This window comes from Tachyglossus aculeatus, chromosome Y4 (genome assembly GCF_015852505.1).
Source record: "Tachyglossus aculeatus isolate mTacAcu1 chromosome Y4, mTacAcu1.pri, whole genome shotgun sequence".
Classification (NCBI taxonomy): domain Eukaryota; kingdom Metazoa; phylum Chordata; class Mammalia; order Monotremata; family Tachyglossidae; genus Tachyglossus; species Tachyglossus aculeatus.
The window spans coordinates 12,518,952-12,544,685 of record NC_052096.1 but is presented as its reverse complement, the minus strand read 5'-3'; the positions used below and the strand labels follow the sequence as shown (position 1 = coordinate 12,544,685).

General features: G+C 51.3%; 1 protein-coding gene across 1 annotated transcript in view; it reads right to left on the bottom strand.

The window, feature by feature from the left end:
* Window positions 1-114: 114 nt before the first annotated feature.
* Window positions 115-25,734, bottom strand: part of DCST2 (DC-STAMP domain containing 2) — a 36,927-nt gene continuing 11,307 nt past the window's right edge. The window contains exons 5-15 of the mRNA XM_038768494.1: window positions 23,679-23,744; window positions 21,945-22,158; window positions 20,656-20,813; window positions 17,630-17,794; window positions 13,339-13,506; window positions 13,087-13,187; window positions 10,758-10,888; window positions 10,464-10,591; window positions 4,721-4,814; window positions 2,547-2,687; window positions 115-256 (exon numbers count right to left, since the gene is read on the bottom strand). Coding sequence (XP_038624422.1) covers window positions 115-256; window positions 2,547-2,687; window positions 4,721-4,814; window positions 10,464-10,591; window positions 10,758-10,888; window positions 13,087-13,187; window positions 13,339-13,506; window positions 17,630-17,794; window positions 20,656-20,813; window positions 21,945-22,158; window positions 23,679-23,744 — 1,508 coding nt within the window. The remainder of the gene's footprint in view (window positions 257-2,546; window positions 2,688-4,720; window positions 4,815-10,463; window positions 10,592-10,757; window positions 10,889-13,086; window positions 13,188-13,338; window positions 13,507-17,629; window positions 17,795-20,655; window positions 20,814-21,944; window positions 22,159-23,678; window positions 23,745-25,734) is intronic.

Genomic DNA, 25,734 nt, shown 5'->3' with positions numbered 1-25,734 from the left:
CGAGACAGTGCCTTATGGGGGGGGGGGTGGTCGCGACCCCCTCTGCCCCCCGGCCCCCTTCTCCCCCCCCTCCCCTTGGTGGACACGGCGGAAGAAATTGTGGGAAATAATAATTTAAGATTCGGTAAGGCCCGGCCTCCGCTGCCTTTCTTTATCGGGGGGGAGGGGGCCAAGGAGGAAGGAGGGGGGGGGCACGAAGATGGGCACGGTGCCACCCCCGCCGGTGCCCTCCTCTTCCTCGCTGCTGCTGCTGCTGCTGCCCGGCCGAGAGAAATCACCCCATCAATCGATCGCCCATCAATAGTCATCATCATAATGGCATTGGTTAAGCGCCTACTAGGTGCCAAGCACCGTACTAAGCGCTGGGGGGGGGATGCAAGGTGATCAGGTGGGCCCCCGGGGGGCTCACAGTCTTCATCCCCGTTTTAATAATCATAATGATGGCATTTATTAGGCGCTTACTACGTGCCAGGCACCGTTCTAAGCGCTGGGGGGGGGATGCAAGGTGATCAGGTTGGCCCACGTGGGGCTCACAGTCTTCATCCCCATTTTTCTAATAGTGATGATGGCATTTAATAATGATAGTGATGGTACTTGTTGAGCGCTTACTATGTGCCAAGCACCGTTCTAAGCGCTGGGAGGGGGGATACAAGGTGATCAGGTTGGCCCCTGTGGGGCTCACAGTCTTCATCCCCATTTATAAAATATTAATGATGGCATTTAATAATAATAATGATGGTACTCGTTAAGCGCTTACTACGTGCCAAGCACTGCGCTAAGCACTGGGGAGGCTACAAGGTGATCAGGTGGGCCCCCGGGGGGCTCGCAGGCTTCATCCCCATTTTTATAATAGTGATGATGGCATTTAGTAATAATAATGATGGTACTTGTTAAGCGCTTACTACGTGCTTGGGGGGGGGGGATACAAGGTGATGAGGTGGGCCCCCGGGGGGCTCACTGGCTTCATCCCCATTTTTATAATAGTAATGGTGGCATTTAATAATAATAATGATGGTACTCGTTAAGCGTTTACTACGTGCCAAGCACTGTTCTAAGCGCTGGGGGGGTACAAGGTGATGAGGTTGGCCCACGTGGGGCTCACAGTCTTCATCCCCATTTTTATAATAGTAATGGTGGCATTTAATACTAATAATGATGGTACTTGTTAAGCGCTTACTATGTGCTGGGGAGGATACAAGGTGATCAGGTGGGCCCCCGGGGGGCTCACAGTCTTCATCCCCATTTTTATAATCATAATGATGGCATTTATTAAGCGCTTACTACGTGCCAAGCACTGCGCTAAGCGCTGGGGAGGCTACCAGGTGATCAGGTGGGCCCACGGGGGGCTCACAGTCTTCATCCCCATTTTAATAATAATAATAATAATGATGATGGCATTTAGTAATGATAGTGATGGTACTTGTTAAGCGCTTACTATGTGCAAAGCACTGTTCTAAGTGCTGGGGGGGATACAAGGTGATCAGGTTGGCCCCCGAAGGGCTCACAGTCTTCATCCCAATTTTAATAATCATAATGATGGCATTTATTAAGCGTTTACTATGTGCCAAGCACCCTTCTAAGCGCTGGGGGGGATACAAGGTGATCAGGTTGGCCCCCGGGGGGCTCACAGTCTTCATCCCCATTTTTATAATAGTAATGATGGCATTTAATAATAATAATGATGGTACTTGTTAAGCGCTTACTATGCGCCAAGCACCCTTCTTCTAAGCGCTGGGGGGGGGGGGGGATACAAGGTGATCAGGTTGGCCCACGTGGGGCTCACAGTCTTCATCCCCATTTTTATAATCAATCAATCAATCAATCGTATTTATTGAGCGCTTACTGTGTGCAGAGCACTGGACTAAGCGCTTGGGAAGTCCAAGTTGGCAACACAGAGAGACGGTCCCTACCCAACAGCGGGCTTATTATTGTATCCCCCCCAGCGCTTAGTGCTTGGCACATAGTAAGCGCTTAACAAATGCCATCATCATTATTATTATTCTTTCATTCAATCGTATTTATTGAGCGCTCACTGTGTGCAGAGCACTGGACTAAGCGCTTGGGAAGTCCAAGTTGGCAACACAGGGAGACGGTCCCTACCCAACAGCGGGCTTATTATTGTATCCCCCCCAGCGCTTAGTGCTTGGCACATAGTAAGCGCTTAACAAATGCCATCATCATTATTATTATTCTTTCATTCAATTGTATTTATTGAGCGCTTACTGTGTGTAGAGCACTGTACTAAGCGCTTGGGAAGTCCAAGTTGGCAACACAGAGAGATGGTCCCTACCCAACAGCGGGCTTATTATTGTATCCCCCCAGTGCTGGGCACATAGGAAGCGCTTCTTAACAAATTCATTCAATCGTATTTATTGAGCGCTTACTGTGTGCAGAGCACTGTACTAAGCGCTTGGGAAGGACAAGTTGGCAACATAGGCCATCGTCATTATTATTATTCTTATTCCAGTGCCCGGCCCAGAGTGAGCGCTCAGCAAATAGCCCGGTTGGGTTAGCAGGACGACGCAGAGGGAGGCGGTGGTCGTTACCTGGAGCTGAGGCGGAGGGAGGCGGCCCCAGCGGTCCGCAGAAAGTCCCGCACCTTGGTCCTTAGTAGACGCCGGCGCTCGCCCTCCAGGCCCCGGGCCGCCGCTCGCCACAGGTTGACCGGCTCCTCGTCGCTTGAGTCCCTGGGCCGGGAGGAGAGAGGCCCTCTCCTTCAGCCCAACTTGGACTTCCCAAGCGCTTAGTACAGTGCTCTGCGCACAGTAAGCGCCCAATAAATACGATGGATTGATTGATTGATTCAGGCCGGCCTACTTACTGAGCGCTCCCCGCGTGTGGAGCACCAAACTCGGTGCTTGGGAGAACATCACGGGCATTCAGACACAACAACAATAATAATAATAATAATAACTGCGAGCCCGCTGTTAATAATAATCATTTTGGTAATTGTTAAGTGCTTACTATGTGCAAAGCACTGTTCTAAGCTCTGGGGAGGATACAAGGTGATCAGGTTGTCCCTTGTGGGGCTCACAATCAATCCCCATTTTCCAGATGAGGGAACTGAGGCCCAGAGAAGGGAAATGACTTGCCCAAAGTCACCCAGCTGACAAGCGGCAGAGCCGGGATTTGAACCCATGACCTCTGACTCCCAAGCCGAGGCTCTTTCCACTGAGCCACGCTGCTGCTTTGCTGTTGGGTAGGGCCCGTCTCTAGATGTTGCCCACTTGGACTTCCCAAGCGCTTAGTACAGTGCTCTGCACACAGTAAGCGCTCAATAAATACGATTGATTGATTGATTCAGGCCAGCCTACTTACTGAGCGCTCCCCGCCTGTGGAGCACCAAACTCGGTGCTTGGGAGAGCATCACGGGCATTCAGACACAATAATAATAATAATGATGGCATTTGTTAAGCGCTTACTATGTGCAAAGCACTGTTCTAAGCGCTGGGGGGATACAATGGGATCAAGTTGTCCCACGGGGGGCTCACAGCCTTAATCTTCATTTTACAGATGAGGTCACTGAGGCTCAGAGAAGTTAAGTGACTTGCCCAAGGTCACACAGCAGATCTACGGAGAAGCAGCCTGGCTCAGTGGAAAGAGCCCGGGCTTCGGAGGCCAAGGTCGTGGGTTCAAATCCCGGCTCCGCCGCTTGTCAGCTGGGTGACTTGGGGCGAGTCACTTCAATCGATCAATCAATAGTATTTATTGAGCGCTTACTGTGTGCAGAGCACTGGACTAAGCGCTTGGGAAGCACAAGTTGGCAACATCTAGAGACGGTCCCTACCCAACAGCGGGCTCACAGTCTAAAAGGGGGAGACAGAGAACAAAACCAAACATACTAACAAAATAAAATCAATCAATCAATCAATCAATCATATTTATTGAGCGCTTACTGTGTGCAGAGCACTGTACTAAGCGCTTGGGAAGCACAAGTTGGCAACATCTAGAGACGGTCCCTACCCAACAGCGGGCTCACAGTCTAAAAGGGGGAGACAGAGAACAAAACCGAACATACTAACAAAATAAAATCAATCAATCAATCGTATTTATTGAGCGCTTACTGTGTGCAGAGCACTGTACTAAGCGCTTGGGAAGCACAAGTTGGCAACATCTAGAGACGGTCCCTACCCAACAGTGGGCTCGCAGTCTAAAAGGGGGAGACAGAGAACAAAACCAAACATACTAACAAAATAAAATAGAATAGCTAGGTACAAGTAAAATAAATAAAGAAATAGAGTAATAAATATGTACATCATCATCATCATCATCAATCGTATTTATTGAGCGCTTCCTATGTGCAGAGCACTGGACTAAGCGCTTGGGGAGGACAAATTGGCAACGCTTCTCCGGGCCTCAGTTCCCTCATCTGGAAAATGGGGATGAAGCCTGCGAGCCCCCCCGGGGGACAACCTGATGACCTTGTATCCTCCCCAGCGCTTAGAACGGTGCTTGGCACATAGTAAGCGCTTAATACATGGCATTATTGTGTTATTATCATTATCTAAGCCGATACATTTTATTATTATTATTATTACTATTATTATTATTATTATTATTATTATTATTATCTAAGCCGACACATTCCGGGCCCCCCACGAGGTTGGAGTTGGGGGGTGGGGGGCTGCCTCGTTCCCTGGGTTACCCGATGGACCCGGCCCCCCCCGTCTAACCCGCGACCCCCGTCTCCCCCAGCCCCCGGGCGGGGGGCGTCTCTTACACTTCCAGGTCCAGGCCCCCCTGGACGATGAGGGGGGCTGAGCACACGGAGCAGCAGTTGTCCAGCAGCCGAAAGCACTCGGGGCAGAAGAGGCCTGGCAAGAGGAGGGGAGTCATCGTTCGGGGCTATGTACTGAGCGCTTACCGCAGGCGGAGCGCCCAGTACAGCCCCAGGAGGGCCCAGTCCCGGCCCCTTCGCTTGGGAGGGAAATTCAACGGTCCCCGTCCTCCCCCTCGGGTCGGGGATGGAAACCAGTGGCGGTAATAATACTTCCCAAGCGCTTAGTACAGTGCTCTGCACACAGTAAGCGCTCAATAAATACGATTGAATGAATAATAATAATAATAATAAATAATAATAACGGTATTTATTAAGGGCTCATCCCTTCTAGCCGGTGAGCCCGTTGTTGGGTCGGGACCGTCTCTATATGTCGCCAACTTGGACTTTCCAAGCGCTTAGTACAGTGCTCTGCACACAGTAAGCGCTCAATAAATACGATTGAATGAATGAATAATAATAATAATAAATAATAACGGTATTTGTTAAAGGGCTCATCCCTTCTAGCCGGTGAACCCGTTGTTGGGTCGGGACTGTCTCTATATGTTGCCAACTTGGACTTCCCAAGCGCTTAGTACAGTGCTCTGCGCACAGTAAGTGCTCAATAAATACGATTGAATGAATGAAGAAGAATAATAATAAATAATAATAACTGTATTTGTTAAGGGCTCATCCCTTCTAGCCGGTGAGCCCGTTGTTGGGTCGGGACCGTCTCTATATGTTGCCAACTTTGGCTTCCCAAGCGCTTAGTACAGTGCTCTGCACACAGTAAGCGCTCAATAAATACGATTGAATGAATGAATAGTAATAATAATAAATAATAATAACGGTATTTGTTAAGGGCTCATCCCTTCTAGCCAGTGAGCCCGTTGTTGGGTCGGGACCGTCTCTATATGTTGCCAACTTGGACTTCCCAAGCGCTTAGTCCAGTGCTCTGCACACAGTAAGCGCTCAATAAATACGATTGAATGAATGAATGAATGCCAAGCACTGTTCTAAGAGCTGGGGTAGTAATAATAATAATGTAATGTTGGTATTTGTTAAGCGCTTACTATGTGCCAAGCACTGTTCTAAGCGCTGGGGTAATAATAATAATAATATAATGTTGGTATTTGTTAAGCTCTTACTATGTGCCAAGCACTGTTCTAAGCGCTGGGGTAATAATAATAATAATAACAATAATAATAATAATATAACGTTGGTATTTGTTAAGCGCTTACTATGTGCCAAGCACTGTTCTAAGCGCTGGAGCAATAATAATAATAATAATAATAATAATATAATGTTGGTATTTGTTAAGCGCTTACTATGTACCAAGCACTGTTCTAAGCGCTGGGGGAGACACAAGGGAATCAGGTTGTCCCTCGTGGGGCTCACGGTCTTCATCCCCATTCTACAGATGAGGTCACTGAGGCCCAGAGAAGTGAAGTGACTTGCCCAGGGTCACACAACTGACAAGTTGGCAGAGTCGGGATTAGAACCCAGGACCTCTGACTCCCAAGCCCGGGCTCTTTCCACTGAGCCACGCTGCTATTTGTTAAGCGCTTACTATGTGCCAAGCACTGGGGGAGAGACAACAACAACAACAATAATAACGATAAATAGTAATAATAATAATAATGGCATTTGTTAAGCGCTTACTACGTGCCAAGCACTGTTCTAAGCGCTGGGGGAGACACAACAACCATAACAATAATAGAGAGGCAGCGTGGCTCAGTGGAAAGAGCCCGGGCTTTGGAGTCAGAGGTCATGGGTTCGAATCCCGCCTCCGCCACATGTCTGTTGTGTGACCTTGGGCAAGTCACTTCACTTCTCTGAGCCTCAGTTACCTCATCTGTAAAATGGGGATTAAGACTGTGAGCCCCACGTGGGACAACTTGATCACCTTGTATCCCCCCCCCAGCGCTTAGAACAGTGCTCTGCACATAGTAAGCGCTTAACAAATGCTATTATTATTATTATTGTAATAATAATAATAATATTATTATTACAATAATAATACATAGCGTATATTATTAATACGTAATAATAATAATATTACAATAATATTACGTAGCGCCTACTACGTGCCGAGCACTGTTCTAAGCGCTGGGGGAGACACAAGGTGATTCATTCATTCAGTCGTACTTATTGAGCGCTTACTGTGTGCAGAGCACTGTACTAAGCGCTTAAGGTGATCAGGTTGCCCCACGGGGGGGGGCTCCCAGTCTTCATCCCCATTTTCCAGATGAGGCCACTGAGGCCCAAAGAAGTGAAGTGACTCCCCCAAAGTCGCACAGTTGACTCGCTCAGTACAGCGCTTCGCCCGCAGTAAGCGCTCAGTAAAAAGGACTGACTGAATGAATGAATGAGTGGTATGCAAATGCAGAGCCTGGCCAATGAGAGGGCGCTATGCAAATGAGGGCTCGCGTGTAAAGAAGAGTCGGGCCAATGAGAGGGCAGTATGCAAATGTGAGACGGCAGGCAAATCACCGGACGGGGCGGGGCATGCAAATGAGTGTAGCATGCAAATAAGAGGGCTGCTGGCCAATGAGGAGGCGGTATGCAAATGAGGGAGCGAGCGCGCTAGCGGAAGACGGAACGGATGGCAAAGGGGGGCGTTTATGCAAATGAGAAGCGGCATGCAAATGACCACCCGTATGCAAATCCCAGAATGCTACGCACGTGACAAGGTAATTATAATAATGATGGTATTTGCTAAGCGCTTACTACGCTCCAGGCAGTGTACTTAGCGAAGCAGCTTGGCTCAGCCCGGGCTTGGGGAGGTCACGGGTTCGAATCCTGCCTCCGCCACTTTCATACATTCATTCATTCACTCAGTCGTATTTATTGAGCGCTTACTGTGTGCAGAGCACTGGACTAAGCGCTTGGGAAAGACAAGTGGGCACTTGGCAGCTGTGTGACTTTGGGCGAGTCGCTTCACTTCTCCGGGCCTCAGTTCCCTCATCTGGAAAATGGGGATGAAGACTGTGAGCCCCCCGTGGGACCTGATCACCTTGTAACCTCCCCGGCGCTTAGAGCAGCGCTTTGCACATAGTAAGCGCTTAATAAATACCATTATTATTATTATTATTTCACTTCTCTTGGCTTCAGTTCCCTCATTATTATTAAGCGCTGGAGTGGGCACAAGTAAATTTTTGGTTGTTGTTTTTGTTAATGGTACTTGTTAAGCGCGCACTATGTGCCAAGCACTGTCCTAAGCGCTGGGTTGGACCCAATCCCTACTCCAAATGGGACTCCCAGTCTTCATCCCCATTTTCCAGATGAGGGAACTGAGGCCCAGAGAAGTGAAGTGACTTGCTCAAGGTCACACGAGCAGACAAAATCCCGGGCTTGGGAGTCTGAGGTAGCGGGTTCTAATCCCGACTACGCAATTAAGCTGGGTGACTTTGGGCGAGTCGCTTCACTTCTCTGGGCCTCAGTGACCGCATCTGGAAGATGGGGATGAAGACCGGGAGCCCCCCGGGGAGCCACCTGCTCACCTTGAATCTATCCCAGTGCTTAGAACGGTGCTTGGCACATAGTAAGCGCTTAACAAATACCATTATTATTATTATTTCACTTCTCTCGGCCTCAGTTCCCTCATCTGTAAAATGGGGATGGAGACTGTGAGCCCCACGTGGGACTGGGACGGGGTCCAACCCGACTAGCTTGGATCCTACCACTGTTGGGTAGGGACTGTCTCTATGTGTTGCCAATTTGTACTTCCCAAGCGCTTAGTACAGTGCTCTGCACATAGTAAGCGCTCAATAAATACGATTGATTGATTGATTGATTGATCCCCCGCCTCTCCATCCCCCCCATCTTACCTCCTTCCCTTCCCCACAGCACCTGTATAGATGTATAGATGTTTGTACATATTTATTACTCTATTTATTTTATTTTGTTAGTATGTTTGGTTTTGTCTCCCCCTTTTAGACTGTGAGCCCACTGTTGGGTAGGGCCTGTCTCTAGATGTTGCCAATTTGGACTTCCCAAGCGCTTAGTCCAGTGCTCTGCACACAGTAAGCGCTCAATAAATACGATTGATGATGATGATGATCCCCCCTTCTCCCCCTTGTTGGGTAGGGACCGTCCCTACCTGTTGCCTCCTTGCCCTTCCCAAGCGCTTAGTCCAGTGCTCTGCACACAGTAAGCGCTCAATAAATACGATTGATGATGATGATGATCCCCCCTTCTCCCCCTTGTTGGGTAGGGACCGTCCCTACCTGTTGCCGCCTTGTCCTTCCCAAGCGCTTAGTCCAGTGCTTTGCACACAGGAAGCGCTCAATAGATACGATGGAATGAATTATCAGTAGTAGTATTAAGGAATACTCACCGTACCTCGCTCTTGCCTGTCCCGCCATCGACCTTTCCTTCCTCTCCCCCTCGTCCCCCTCTCCATCCCCCCCATCTTACCTCCTTCCCTTCCCCACAGCACCTGGATATATGGATAGATGTTTGTACATATTTTTTTTACTCTATTTATTTATTTATTTATTTTACTTGTACCTATCTATTCTATTTATTTTATTTTGTTAGTATGTTTGGTTTTGTTCTCTGTCTCCCCCTTTTAGACTGTGAGCCCACTGTTGGGTAGGGACTGTCTCTAGATGTTGCCAATTTGTACTTCCCAAGCGCTTAGTACAGTGCTCTGCACATAGTAAGCGCTCAATAAATACGATTGATGATGATGATGATGACCCCAGGCCCCCGTCCTCCCCCGGGCCTGGAATGCCCCCAATCCCTCTGCCCACCCGCCCAGCTCGCTCTCTTCCTCCCTTCCAGGCCCTGCTGAGAGCTCACCTCCTCCAGGAGGCCTTCCCACACTGAGCCCCTTCCTTCCTCTCCCCCTCGTCCCCCTCTCCATCCCCCCCATCTTACCTCCTTCCCTTCCCCACAGCACCTGTATAGATGTACATATGTTTGTACATATTTGTTACTCTATTTATTTATTTTACTTGTACATATCTGTTCTATTTATTTTATTTTGTTAGTATGTTTGGTTTTGTTCTCTGTCTCCCCCTTTTAGACTGTGAGCCCACTGTTGGGTAGGGACCGTCTCTAGATGTTGCCAACTTGGACTTCCCAAGCGCTTAGTCCAGTGCTCTGCACACAGTAAGCGCTCAATAAATACGATTGATGATGATGATGATGATGATGTATAGATGTTTGTACATATTGATTACTCTATTTATTTTACTTGTACATATCTATTCTATTTATTTTATTTTGTTAGTATGTTTGGTTTTGTTCTCCGTCTCCCTCTTTTAGACTGCGAGCCCACTGTTGGGTAGGGACCGTCTCTAGATGTTGCCAATTTGGACTTCCCAAGCGCTTAGTCCAGTGCCCTGCACACAGGAAGCGCTCAATAAATACGATTGATGATGATGATGATGATGATGTATAGATGTTTGTACATATTTATTACTCTATTTATGTATTTTACTTGTACATATCTATTCTATTTATTTTGTTAGTCTGTTTGGTTTTGTTCTCTGTCTCCCCCTTCTAGACTGTGAGCCCACTGTTGGGTAGGGACCGTCTCTAGATGTTGCCAACTTGGACTTCCCAAGCGCTCAGTCCAGTGCCCTGCACACAGTAAGCGCTCAATAAATACGATTGATGATGATGATGAAGGACTAGTCAGGGGACCCCCTTTCCTCGCCCTCCACCCTGACCTCGGCCATCGTGTCCAACGTCTTACCCCGGCAGCCGGGCGTACTACAGGCCACGAAGTTCTCCCCGGCCCCCTCGGGTCGGGGTCTCCCACAGGCCAGACAGCAGGCCTGCTGCAGCCGGAAGGGTCGCAGCAGCCGGGCCAGGCGAGGAAATCTGGGAGGGCCGGGTGGAGGGGGCGTACTGGACGCCTCCCTGCACCCTGAGCACCCCCTGAGCGCGACCGGAGTCGACCAGGCCTCTCCCCCCACCCCGGGGGGCCTCCCGTCCATTTGGGTTTGGCCAACCCTGACCGCCCCTCGTCGTCCTGGGCCCCGCTCACTTGGCCATGAGGATGTAGAGGACGCCACTCCGGCCCTGGTCGGCCGAGCGCCGCTGGGCAGCCCGGAAGAGCACCGCGGGGAGCCGGCTTCGACGCGCCAACAGTAGGTTGTACAGGTATATGATCCGCTCCTGTATAAAAATAATCACAGTAATGGCATTTGTTAATCAATCAATTAATCAATCAATCGTACTTACTGAGCGCTTACTGTGGGCAGAGCGCTGTACTAAGCGCTTGGGAAGTCCAAGTTGGCAACATATAGAGACGGTCCCTACCCAACAGTGGGTTAAGCGCTTACTATGCGCCAAGCTGCTATGTTGCCAGCTTGGACTTCCCGAGCGCTTAGTACAGTGCTCTGCACACAGTAAGCGCTCAATAAATACGATCGATTGGTTATTTATTTACTCGTACATACCTATTCCATTTATTTTTTTCTGTTAACATGTTTCGTTTTGTTGTCCGTCTCCCCCTTCTAGACTGTGAGCCCGCTGTTGGGTACGGAACGTCTCTATATGTTTATATATATGTATATGTATATACATGTATATATATATATATTTATTTTACTTGTACATATCTAGTCCATTTATTTTATTTTGTTAATATGTTTCGTTTTGTCATCCGTCTCCCCCTTCTAGGCTGTGAGCCCGCTGTCGGGTAGGGACCGTCTCGAGATGTTGCCAACTTGGACTTCCCAAGCGCTTAGTACAGTGATCTGCACACAGTAAGCGCTCAATAAATACGATTGATTGGTTATTTACTTACTCGTACATATCTATTCCATTTATTTTATTTTGTTATTATGTTTTGTTTTGTTCTCTGTCTCCCCCTTCTAGACTGTGAGCCCACTGTTGGGTACGGACCGTCTCTATATGTTTATATTTATATATATATTTATTTTACTTGTACATATCTATTCTATTTATTTTATTTTGTTAATATGTTTGGTTTTGTTCTCTGTCTCCCCCTTTTAGACTGTGAGCCCACTGTCGGGTAGGGACCGTCTCTAGATGTTGCCAACTTGGACTTCCCAAGCTCTTAGTCCAGTGCTCTGCACACAGTAAGTGCTCAATAAATACGATTGATTGATCGATCGATTGACAAAATCAAATGAATAGAATGGAATAGAATAGAATAGAATGTAACCTCCCCAGTGCTTAAAACAGTGCTGTGCACATAGTAAGCGCTTAATAATGCCGTCATTATTATTATTATTATATGTACAAGTGGCGGGGCCGGGGTTTTAAATAAATATAATGGGATCAGAACCCACGACCGGGGGTTAGGCCGGGATTAGATTTTCTTTTGTTGGTAGGTTTGGTTTTGTTCTCCGTCTCCCCCTTTTAGACTGTGAGCCCACCGTTGGGTAGGGACCGTCTCTATAGGTTGCCAACTTGGACTTCCCAAGCGCTTAGTCCAGTGCTCTGCACGTCGTAAGCGCTCAATAAATACGATTGATGATGATGATGATATAATGGGATCAGAACCCACGACTGGCGGTTAGGCCGGGATTAGATTTTCTTTTGTTGGTATGTTTGGTTTTGTTCTCTGTCTCCCCCTTTTAGATTGTGAGCCCACCGTTGGGTAGGGCCTGTCTCTAGATGTTGCCAACTTGGACTTCCCAAGCGCTTAGTCCAGTGCTCCGCACACAGTAAGCGCTCAATAAATACGATTGATGATGATGATGATGAAACTCCTCACCCTGGGCTTCCAGGCTGTCCATCCATCCATCCCCTCACCCCCTCCTACCTCACCTCCCTTCTCTCCTTCTCCAGCCCAGCCCGCACCCTCCGCTCCTCCGCCGCTGATCTCCTCCCCGTACCTCGCTCTCGCCTGTCCCGCCATCGACCCCCGGCCCCCGTCCTCCCCTGGGCCCGGAATGCCCCCAATCCCTCTGCCCACCCGCCCAGCTCGCTCTCTTCCTCCCTTCAAGGCCCTGCTGAGAGCTCACCTCCTCCGGGAGGCCTTCCCACACTCAGCCCCTTCCTTCCTCTCCCCCTCGTCCCCCCTCCATCCCCCCATCTTACCTTCTTCCCTTCCCCACAGCACCTGTATAGATGTATATATGTTTGTACAGATTTATTTATTTATTTATTTTACTTGTACATATCTATTCTATTCTTTTTTGTTAGCATGTTTGGTTTTGTTCTCCGTCTCCCCCTTTTAGACTGTGAGCCCACCGTTGGGTAGGGACCGTCTCTCTAGGTTGCCAACTTGGACTTCCCAAGCGCTTAGTCCAGTGCTCTGCACGTCGTAAGCGCTCAATAAATACAATTGATGATGATGATGATGACCTCTGACTCCCGGAGCCCGTCCCGGGACTTCTCACCTGCTCCCGCGACGGGTAGTAGGAGGCGCAGATGACCCTCCGGAGCCGCCCCACGTAGGACCCCACCAGGGTGATGCAGAAGCAGACGCCGTACATGAGGCCTAGCGACAGGTTAGGCGTTACCCCCCGCGACCCCGCCGCGCCCCGGGGACCCCCCTCCTCCTCGGATTCATCCCGCTTTCCCTCCCAGTGGCTCCTCACCCCCCAAGGGCCCACCCGAGGAGGAGGAGGAGGAGGAGGAAGGGGAGTCACCGATGAGGGAGTAGCCCGTGTAGTCCGGCTCGGACGGCCGGAGGAGGCAACGCTTGGACAGGACGCTGACGTTGCCCTGCTGCAAGGCCTCGAAGGCGGACACGAGGTCCCGGTAGATCTCGCCCGTGTAGCCGGTCCCCTCCACCGTCACCGTCGCCATCACCGGGCCTGGGGGCGGGGGGCAGAGGTCGGCTGGGGTCCCCGGGGCCTCTTCAATATTGAGCGCTTACTATGTGCGGGCCACCGGATGATAATAATAATAAGGATGATGGCATCTGTTAAGCGCTTATTTTGCGCAGAGCGCCGTTCTAAGCACTGGGGGGGATACAAGGTGATCAAATTGTCGATCAGTCAATCAATCAATCGTATTTAGTGAGCGCTTAATGTGTGTGGGCCACCGGACTAATAATAATAATAAGGATGATGGCATCTGTTAAGCGCTTATTTTGCGCAGAGCGCCGTTCTAAGCACTGGGGGGGATACAAGGTGATCAAATTGTCGATCAGTCAATCAATCAATCGTATTTAGTGAGCGCTTAATGTGTGTGGGCCACCGGACTAATAATAATAATAAGGATGATGGCATCTGTTAAGCGCTTATTTTGCGCAGAGCGCCGTTCTAAGCACTGGGGGGGATACAAGGTGATCAAATTGTCGATCAGTCAATCAATCAATCGTATTTAGTGAGCGCTTAATGTGTGTGGGCCACCGGACTAATAATAATAATAAGGATGATGGCATCTGTTAAGCGCTTATTTTGCGCAGAGCGCCGTTCTAAGCACTGGGGGGGATACAAGGTGATCAAATTGTCGATCAGTCAATCAATCAATCGTATTTAGTGAGCGCTTACTGTGTGCGGGCTACCGGACGATAATAATAATAATGATGATGGCATCTGTTAAGCGCTTACTCTGCGCAGAGCGCCATTCTAAGTGCTTGGGGGGGATACAAGGTGGTCAAGTTGTCGATCAGTCAATCAATCAATCAATCGTATTTAGTGAGCGCTGACTGTGTGCGGGCCACCGGACGAATAATAATAATAAGGATGATGGCAGCTGTTAAGCGCTTACTCTGCGCAGAGCGCCATTCTAAGCGCTTGGGGGGGATACAAGGTGGTCAAGTTGTCAATCAGTCAATCAATCAATCGTATTTAGTGAGCGCTGACTGTGTGCGGGCCACCGGACGAATAATAATAATAAGGATGATGGCAGCTGTTAAGCGCTTACTCTGCGCAGAGTGCCGTTCTAAGCGCTGGGGGGGGATACAAGGTGGTCAAGTTGTCAATCAGTCAATCAATCAATCGTATTTAGTGAGCGCTTACTGGGTGCGGGCCACCGGACGAATAATAATAATAAGGATGATGGCAACTGTTAAGCGCTTACTCTGCGCAGAGCACCGTTCTAAGCGCTTGGGGGGGATACAAGGTGGTCAAGTTGTCAATCAGTCAATCGATCAATCGTATTTAGTGAGCGCTGACTGTGTGCGGGCCACCGGACGAATAATAATAATAAGGATGATGGCAGCTGTTAAGCGCTTACTCTGCGCAGAGTGCTGTTCTAAGCGCTGGGGGGGATACAAGGTGGTCAAGTTGTCAATCAGTCAATCAATCAATCATATTTAGTGAGCGCTTACTGTGTGCGGGCCACCGGATGAATAATAATACTAAGGATGATGGCAGCTGTTAAGCGCTTACTCTGCGCAGAGCGCCGTTCTGAGTGCTTGGGGGGGATACAAGGTGGTCAAGTTGTCGATCAGTCAATCAATCAATCAATCGTATTTAGTGAGCGCTGACTGTGTGCGGGCCACCGGACGAATAATAATAATGAGGATGATGGCATCTGTTAAGCGCTTACTCTGCGCAGAGTGCCGTTCTAAGCGCTGGGGGGGATACAAGGTGATCAAATTGTCGATCAGTCAATCAATCAATCGTATTTAGTGAGCGCTTACTGTGTGCGGGCCACCGGACGAATAATAATAATGATGATGATGGCATCTGTTAAGCGCTTACTCTGCGCAGAGCACCGTTCTAAGCGCTGGGGGGGATACAAGGTGGTCAAGTTGTCAATCAGTCAATCGATCAATCGTATTTAGTGAGCGCTTACTGTGTGCGGGCCACCGGACGAATAATAATAATAAGGATGATGGCAGCTGTTAAGCGCTTACTCTGCGCAGAGTGCTGTTCTAAGCGCTGGGGGGGGATACAAGGTGGTCAAGTTGTCAATCAGTCAATCAATCAATCATATTTAGTGAGCGCTTACTGTGTGCGGGCCACCGGATGAATAATAATACTAAGGATGATGGCAGCTGTTAAGCGCTTACTCTGCGCAGAGCGCCGTTCTGAGTGCTTGGGGGGGATACAAGGTGGTCAAGTTGTCGATCAGTCAATCAATCAATCAATCGTATTTAGTGAGCGCTGACTGTGTGCGGGCCACCGGACGAATAATAATAATGAGGATGATGGCATCTGTTAAGCGCTTACTCTGCGCAGAGCGCCGTTCTAAGCGCTGGGGGGGATACAAGGTGATCAAATTGTCGATCAGTCAATCAATCAATCGTATTTAGTGAGCGCTTACTGTGTGCGGGCCACCGGACGAATAATAATAATGATGATGATGGCATCTGTTAAGCGCTTACTCTGTGCAGAGCGCCGTTCTAAGCGCTTGGGGGGGATACAAGGTGGTCAAGTTGTCGATCAGTCAATCAATCAATCAATCGTATTTAGTGAGCGCTTACTGTGTGCGGGCCACCGGACGAATAATAATAATAATGATGATGGCATCTGTTAGACGCTTTCTCTGCGCAGAGTGCCGTTCTAAGCGCTGGGGGGGATACAAGGTGGTCAAGTTGTCAATCAGTCAATCAATCAATCAATCGCATTTAGTGAGCGCTTACTGTGTGCGGGCCACCGGACGAATAATAATAATAAGGATGATGGCAGCTGTTAAGCGCTTACTCTGCGCAGAGTGCTGTTCTAAGCGCTGGGGGGGATACAAGGTGGTCAAGTTGTCAATCAGTCAATCAATCAATCATATTTAGTGAGCGCTTACTGTGTGCGGGCCACCGGATGAATAATAATAATAAGGATGATGGCAGCTGTTAAGCGCTTACTCTGTGCAGAGTGCTGTTCTAAGCGCTGGGGGGGATACAAGGTGGTCAAGTTGTCAATCAGTCAATCAATCAATCATATTTAGTGAGCGCTTACTGTGTGCGGGCCACCGGATGAATAATAATACTAAGGATGATGGCAGCTGTTAAGCGCTTACTCTGCGCAGAGCGCCGTTCTAAGCGCTGGGGGGGATACAAGGTGGTCAAGTTGTCAATCAGCCAATCAATCAATTGTATTTAGTGAGCGCTTAATGTGTGCGGGCCACCGGACGATAATAATAATAATGATGATGGCATCTGTTAAGCGCTTACTCTGCGCAGAGCGCCGTTCTAAGCGCTGGGGGGGATACAAGGTGGTCAAGTTGTCAATCAATCAATCAATCATTTACTTAATGGTGTGCATAGAGCTTTAATTCTAGAGAAGCAACGTGGCTCAGTGGAAAGAGCCTGGGCTTTGGAGTCCGAGGTCATGGGTTCAAATCCCGACTCTGCCACTTGTCAGCTGGGCGACTTTGGGCAAGTCACTTCACTTCTCTGGGCCTCAGTTCCCTCGTCTGGAAAATGGGGATGAAGGCTGTGAGCCCCCCGTGGGACAACCTGATCACCTTGTAACCTCCCCAGCGCTTAGAACAGTGCACATAGTAAGCGCTTAATAAATGCCATTATTATTATTATTATTATTTATAATGGCATTTATTAAGCACTTACTATGTGCAAAGCACTGTTCTAAGCGCTGGGGAGGTTACAAGGAGATCAGGTTGTCCCACGTGGGGCTCACAGTCTTCATCCCCATTTTACAAATGAGGGAACTGAGGCTCAGAGAAGTGAAGCGACTTGCGCTCCTATTATTCATTCCCCTTTTACAGCTGAGGGAACTGAGGCCCAGAGAAGTGAAGTGACTGGCCCCAAGTCACCCAGCTGACAAGTGGCAGAGCCGGGATTAGAACCCACGACCCCTGACTCCAAAGCCCGGGCTCTTTCCACTGAGCCACGCTGCTCAGGCGGGGTGTCTGTGGCTCACTTGGAGGCCTGCGGTCTAGACTGTGAGCCCGTTGTCGGGTAGGGACCGTCTCTGGACGTTGCCAACTCGGACTTCCCAAGCGCTTAGTCCAGCGCTCTGCACACGGTGAGCGCTCAGTAAATACGGCTGGATGGATGAATGGAGTCGGGGTTGGGGCGAGCCTTACTGCGCGCCACGATCTCCCCTTGCAGGTGGAATCTGACCAGGTCGAGCAGCCAGAAGATGGCATAATCCAGTGCCACCAACAGCAGGACCAGCAGCACGTGGCGGAACAGGTTGAAGAGCGAAGCCGTGTAGCGCAGGCGCTCCAGACGCGTCAGGAACGGGGACCCTAAGGGGCAGACCCGGGCCCAGGCCCCGGGGGCGTGGGGACCCTAAGGGGTGGGCCCAGGGGGGCGTGGGGACCCTAAGGGGCGGGCCCGGGGGTCATGGGGACCCTAAGGGACAGACCCGGGGGTCATGGGGACCCTAAGAGTCACGGCCGGGGCGTCATGGGGACCCTAAGGGTCAGGCCTGAGGTGTAGGGAAGACCCTAAGTGTTGGGCCCAGGGGGGTGTGGGGACCCTAAGGATCAGGTCTGGGGCGTCGGGAAGACCCTAAGGGTCAGGCCCAGGGGGTGTGGGGATCCTAAGGAGTGGGCCCAGGGGGCCATGGGGGCCCTAAGAGTCACACCCGGGGCGTCATGTGGACCCTAAGGGTCAGGTCCGGGGGCGTTGGGAAGACCCTAAGGGTTGGGCCCAGGGGGGTGTGGGGACCCTAAGGGGCAGGCCCAGGGGGTCATGGAGACCCTAAGAGTCACGCCCGGGGCGTCACGGGGACCCTAAGGGTCAGGTCCGGGGGCGTTGGGAAGACCCTAAGGGTTGGGCCCAGGGAGGCGTGGGGACCCTAAGGGTTGGGCCCAGGTGGTCATGGGGAGCCTAAGAGTCACGCTCGGAGCATCATGGGGACCCTAAGGGTCAGGCCTGGGGCATAGGGAAGACCCTAAGGGTTGGGCCCAGGGGGGCATGGGGACACTAAGGGTCAGGTCGGGGGGCGTTGGGAAGACCCTAAGGGTTGGGCCCAGGGGGGCGTGGGGACCCTAAGGGGCAGGCCCAGGGGGTCATGGGGACCCTAAGAGTCACGCCCGGGGCGTCATGGGGACGCTAAGGGTCAGGCCTGGGGTGTAGGGAAGACCCTAAGGGTTGGGCCCAGGGGGGCGTGGGGACCCTAAGGGTCAGGTCTGGGCCGTCGGGAAGACCCTAAGGGTCAAGCCCAGGGGGTGTGGGGATCCTAAGGAACGGGCCCAGGGGGTCATGGGGGCCCTAAGAGTCACACCCAGGGCGTCATGGGGACCCTAAGGGTCAGGTCTGGGCCATTGGGAAGGCCCTAAGGGTTGGGCCCAGGGGGGCGTGGGGACCCTAAGGGTCAGGTCTGCGGCATCAGGAAGACCCTAAGGGTGAGGCCCAGGGTGGGTGGGGATCCTAAGGAGCGGGCCCAGGGGGGTATGGGGCCCCTAAGAGTCACGCCCAGGGCGTCATGGGGACCCTAAGGGTCAGGTCTGGGCCGTTGGGAAGGCCCTAAGGGTTGGGCCCAGGGGGGCTTGGGGACCCTAAGGGTCAGGTCTGCGGTGTGGGGAAGACCTTTAGGGTCAGGCCCAGAGGGGCGTGGGGATCCTAAGGAGCGGGCCCGGGGGGCGTGGGGACCCTAAGAGGCATACCCAGGGCATCATGGGGACCCTAAGGGTCAGGCCCAAGGCATCATGAGGACCCTAAAGGTCAGACCCAGGCAGTCGTGGGGACCCTAAGGGTCAGACCCAGAGCGTCATGGAGACCTTAAGAGTTGGGCCCAGGGCATCATGGAAATCCTAAGGGTCGGGCCCAGGGGGGCTTGGAGACCCTAAGAGTCATGCCCGGGGCGTCATGGGGACCCTAAGGGTTAGGTCCATGCCATTGTGGGATCCTAAGGGTTGGGCCCAGGGGGGCATGGGGACCCAAAGGATCAGGTCTGGGGTGTTGGGAAGACCCTAAAGGTCGGGCCCAGGGGGGCGTGAGGACCCTAAGGATCAGGTCGGGGGCATCGGGAAGACCCTAAGGGTCGGGCCCAGGGGGGCGTGGGGACCCTAAGGGTCAGGTCTGGGGCCTCGGGAAGATCCTAAGGGTCAGGCCTAAAGTGTTGTGAGGCTCTTAAAGGTCAGACTCAGGGGGTCTTGGGGACCTAAAGGTCAGGCCCAAGGCATCATGGGGACCCTAAAAGTCAGACCCAGGGAGTTGTAGGGACCCTAATGGTCAGGTCTGCGGCATCATGGAGACTTAAAGTCGGGCCCAGGGCATCATGGGGTTCCTAAGGGTCGGGCCAAGGGGTCATGGGGACCCTAAGAGTCACACCCGGGGCGTCATGGGGACCCTAAGGGGCAGGCCCAAGGGGGTGTGGGAACCCTAACAGTCAGGTCTGGGGCATCGGGAGGACCCTAAAAGTTGGGTCCAGGGGGGCGTGGGGACCCTAAGGGGCAGGCCTGGGGCATCATGGGGACCCTAAAGGGCGGGCCCAGTGGGTCATGGGGACCCTAAGAGTAGGGCCCAGGGCGGTGTGGGGATGGGGACCCTAAGGGTCAGGCCTGGGACTTCGTGGGGACCGTAAGGGTCACGCCCGGGGTGTCGGAGAGACCTTAAGGGTCAGTCCCAAGGCATCATGGGGATCCTAAGAGTCGGGCCTGGGGCGTCAGGGACAACCTAAGGGTCAGGCCCGGGATGTCATGGGGACCCTAAGGGGCGGGCCCAAGGCGTCATGGGGACCCTAAAGGTCAGACCCAGGGCGTTGTAGGGACCCTAAGGGTCAGGGCGGGCCCAGAGGTCATGGGGACCCTAAGAGTCGGGCCCAGGGGTGTGTGGGGACCCTAAGAGTCGGGCCCAGGGGTGTGTGGGGACCCTAAGGGGCGGGCCCGGGGAGTCGTGGGGACCCCATTGTCGGGTACGGATTGTCTCTATCCATTGCCGAATTGTACTTTCCAAGCGCTCAGCCCAGTGCTCTGCACACAGTAAACGCTCAATAAATACCACTGGATGAATGAATGAATTAACCTAAGGAACAGGCCCGGGGAGTCGTGGGGACCCTCCCCTCCAGCCCGCTCTGCCTCCGACGCCGGCAGAATCGCGCTCGGGGCCCGCCGGGTGCTTGGGGGTGCCCGGCGGGGGCCGGGGGGCCGTTGGCACTGACCGGGCAGGATGTATCTGTTGTTCTCGGTGGCGCTGAGGGGCAGCACGGTGGGCAGCCCCAGGCGGGCACGCAGCGCGTCCATGCGCAGGAAGCGGCGGGTGATGTAGATGTTGTCGAAGTCGTCGTGGCTCAGGTAGCGATGGCGGTACAGCAGGGCCCTGAGCCGGGCACGGGCCCGGCCGGCAGCGGGAGGGCATGGGGAGGGGGGGACGCCAAACGTCGGTGTCCTTCCCCCCACCCTCCCACCCCTTGACCTCCGGGTGCCCGCCCGGTGCTCCCCAAGGGGCCCGGGACCTCGCTGGACGTAGAGGTAGGCCATAATCCCAGCCCACACCCACTGGGTGCCCACCCAGTGCCCCCCCAGAGACCCAACCCCTCACTGGACATAGAGATAGGCCATGTGCCCCCCCCCCCAGACCCTCTGGATGCCCTCGCAGCATCTCCCAGAGTCCCATGCCCTCAAAGGACCTAGAGGTAGGCCCTATAATAATAATAATAATAATAATAATGATGTTGGTATTTGTTAAGCGCTTGCTATTCATTCATTCATTCATTCATTCAATCGTTTTGTTCTCTGTCTCCCCCCCTTCTAGACTGTGAGCCCGCTGTTGGGTAGGGACCATCTCTAGATGTTGCCAACTTGGACTTCCCAAGCGCTTAGTACAGTGCTCTGCACACAGTAAGCGCTCCATAAATACGATTGATGATGATGATGATGATGATGATGATGATGGAGGGGGGGAGGAGTCCAGCTTGTACTTCCCAAGCGGTTAGTCCAGTGCTCTGCCCACAGTAAGCGCTCAATAAATACGATTGATTGATTGATAAATACGATTGAATGAATGAATGAATGAGTGAATGAATGAATGAGTGAATGAATGAATGAATGGAGGAGGGGGAGAGGAGAGGATAAATACGATTGAATGAATGAATGAATGAATGGAGGAGGGGGAGAGGAAATGGGGATGTGAGCCCCACGGGGGACAACCTGATCACCTTGTATCCCCCCCAGTGCTTAGAACGGGGCTTTGCACGTAGTAAGCGCTTAACAGATGCTGTTATTGTTATTATTATTGTTATTATAGACTTCTAGACTGCGAGCCCACTGTTGGGTAGGGACCGTCCCTCGATGTTGCCAACTTGGATTTCCCAAGCGCTTAGTCCAGCGCTCTGCGCACAGTAAGTGCTCAATAAATACGATTGCTTGACGATTATGGCTGGCCGTGGCCCCGTGGGTGCCCACCCTAGGCCCCCCGGGGTGGGGGGGTGGGGGGGGCCCGCGCCCTCACTGGACGTAGAGGTAGGCCAGCACCAGGCTGGACGTGTAGCTGAACATGGCCAGGGCCTCTTGGAGAGGGTGCAGCTTCAGGGCCACGGCCTCCTGGAGGTCGAAGGCCACCTGGGACAGGCTGCGCGAAGCGTTGAGGTTCACGCGGAAGTGGTGGGTGACGCTCATGTTGAACTCGAACTGGCGACGGACGTGGCCGATCACGTTTAAGACCGCTGCGGGGGCGAGGGAGACGCCCCGCTGGGGGCCCGCTCTGCCCGGAGCACTGGGCCGGGCACCAAGCGCTTGGTGGTGGTGGTGGTGGTGGTGGTACTACTACTACTACTACTACTACTACTACTGTATATACCTGTATATATGTATATATGGTTGTACATATTTATTACTCTATTTATTTATTTATTTATTTATCTTACTTGTACATTTCTATCCTATTTATTTTATTTCGTCGGTATGTTTGGTTCTGTTCTCTGTCTCCCCCTTTTAGACTGGGAGCCCACTGTTGGGGAGGGACTGTCTCTATGTGTTGCCAATTTGTCCTTCCCAAGCGCTTAGTACAGTGCTCTGCACATAGTAAGCGCTCAATAAATACGATTGATTGATTGATTGATTACTACTACTACTACCACTACTACTACTACTACCACTACTACTACTACTACCACTACTACTACTACTACTACTACTACTACTACTACTACTACTACTACTACTACTTGTTAAGCCCCGTGGGACAACCTGATCACCTTGTAACCATTATTATTATTATTATTTGGAGTCAGAGGTCATGGGTTCAAATCCCCACTCCGCCACTTGTCAGCTGGGTGACTTTGGGCAAGTCACTTCACTTCTCTGGGCCTCAGTTCCCTCATCTGGAAAATGGGGATTAAGACTGGGAGCCCCCCGTGGGACAACTTGATCTCCTTGTAACCTCCCCAGCGCTTAGAACAGTGCTTTGCACATAGTAAGCGCTTAATTAATGCCATCATTATTATTATTATTATTTGGAGTCAGAGGTTGGTGGGTTCAAATCCCCGCTCCGCCAATTGTCAGCTGTCTGACTTTGGGCAGGTCACTTCACTTCTCTGGGCCTCAGTTCCCTCATCTGTAAAATGGGGACTAAGACTGGGAGCCCCCCATGGGACAACCTGATCTCCTTGTAACCTCCCCAGCGCTTAGAACAGTGCTTTGCACATAGAAAGCACTTAATAAATGCCATTATTATTATTATTATTATTTGGAGTCAGAGGTCGTGGGTTCAAATCCCCGCTCCGCCACTTGTCAGCTGTGTGACTTCGGGCAAGTCATGTAACTTCTCTGGGCCTCAGTTCCCTCATCTGTAAAATGGGGATTAAAACTGTGAGCCCTCCCATGGGACAACCTGATCATCCTGTAACCTCCCCAGCACTTAGAACAGTGCTTTGCACGTAGAAAGCGCTTAATAAATGCCATTATTATTATTTGGAGTCAGAGGTCGTGGGTTCAAATCCCAGCTCTGCCACTTGTCAGCTGTCTGACTTTGGGCAAGTCACTTCACTTCTCTGGGCCTCAGTTCCCTCATCTGGAAAATGGGGATGAAGTCTGTGAGCCCCCCATGGGACAACCTGATCTCCTTGTAACCTCCCCAGTGCTTAGAACAGTGCTTGGCACATAGTAAGCGCTTAATAAATGCCAACATTATTATTATTATTATTATTAAAGAGGGGAAGGGGATGAGGGCGGAGGGGAGACTCACGGGTGCCGATGGTTCGCTGCAGGAAAGGTTGGATGTAGCGCGGGAGGAGGCAGAACAACTGGGCGACTGGCGGAGAGAGGGCTGTGAGGGGCCACCGGGCCCACGGAAGTGGCCGGAGGGTCCCATGGACACCCCCCGTCTCCCCGTCCCAGCTACAGTTTATTATTATTATTATTATTATTATTATTATTATTATTATTATTATTATTATTATCATCATCATCATCATAATCATTATCATTATTATTATCATCATCATCATCATAATGATGGCATTTATTAAGCGCTTACTATGTGCAAAGCCCTGTTCTAAGCGCTGGGGGGGATACAAGGTCATGAGGTTGTCCCCCGTGGGGCTCCCAGTCTTCATCCCCATTTTACAGATGAGGGCACTGAGGCCCAGAGAAGTGAAGTGACTCGCCCAAAGTCACCCAGCTGACAAGTGGCGGAGTCGGGATTTGAACCCATGATCTCTGACTCCAAATCCCGGACTCTTTCCACGGAGCCACGCTGCTTCTCCAAGCTACAGTTTCATTATTATTATTATTATTATTATTATTATTATTATTATTATTATTATTATCATTATTATTATTATTATATTATCATTATTATTATTGTTATTATTATTGCTGTTGTTCCATTATTATTATTATTATATTATTATTATTATTATTAGTAGTAGTAGTAGTAGTAGTAGTAGTAGTAATTCACTCATTAGGAGAAGCAGCGTGGCTCAGTGGAAAGAGCCCGGGCTTGGAGCCAGAGGTCATGGGTTCAAATCCCAGCTCTGCCACTTGTCAGCTGTGTGACTCTAGGCAAGTCACTTCTCTGGGCCTCAGTGACCTCATCTGTCAAATGGGGATGAAGACTGGGAGCCCCACGGGGGACAACCTGATCACCTTGTATCCATCCCAGCGCTTAGAACAGTGCTTTGCACAGAGTAAGCGCTTAGCGTGGCTCAGCGGAAAGAGCCCGGGCTTTGGAGCCGGAGGTCATGGGTTCGAATCCCAGCTCCGCCGATTGTCAGCTGGGTGACTTTGGGCAAATTACTTAACTTCCCTGTGCCTCAGTTCCCTCATCTGTCAAATGGGGATGAAGACTGGGAACCCCACGGGGGACAACCTGATCACCTTGTATCCATCCCAGCGCTTAGAACAGTGCTTGGCACAGAGTAAGCGCTTAGCGTGGCTCAGCAGAAAGAGCCCGGGCTTTGGAGCCGGAGGTCATGGGTTCAAATCCCGACTCCGCCACTTGTCAGCTGGGTGACTTTAGCCACTCCCTCCTCACTACTGGCCCACTGTTGGGTAGGGACCGTCTCTAGACGTTGCCAACTTGTCCTTCCCAAGCGCTTAGTCCAGTGCTGTGCACACAGTAAGCGCTCAATAAATACGATTGATGATGATGATGACGACTGCCTCTAGATGTTGCCAACTTGGACTTCCCAAGCGCTTAGCCCAGCGCTCTGCACACGGTAAGCGCTCAATAAATACGATTGATGATGATGACGATGACGACTGCCTCTAGATGTTGCCAACTTGGACTTCCCAAGCGCTTAGCCCAGCGCTCTGCACGCAGTAAGCGCTCAATAAATACGACTGATGATGATGATGATGACTGCCTCTAGATGTTGCCAACTTGGACTTCCCAAGCGCTTAGTCCGGCGCTCTGCACACGGTAAGCGCTCAATAAATACGATTGATGATGATGATGATGACGACTGCCTCTCTATGTTGCCAACTTGGACTTCCCAAGCGCTTAGTCCAGTGCTCTGCACACAGTAAGCGCTCAATAAAGACAATTGATGATGATGATGACAACTGCTTCTCTATGTTGCCAACTTGGACTTCCCAAGCGCTTAGCCCAGTGCTCTGCACACAGTAAGCGCTCAATAAAGACGATTGATGATGATGATGACCACCTCTAGATGTTGCCAACTTGGACTTCCCAAGCGCTTAGCCCAGTGCTCTGCACACGGTAAGCGCTCAATAAATACGATTGATTGATTGAACCCATGGGGACCACCCCCACGCCACCCCCTCCTCCCCATTAGCCA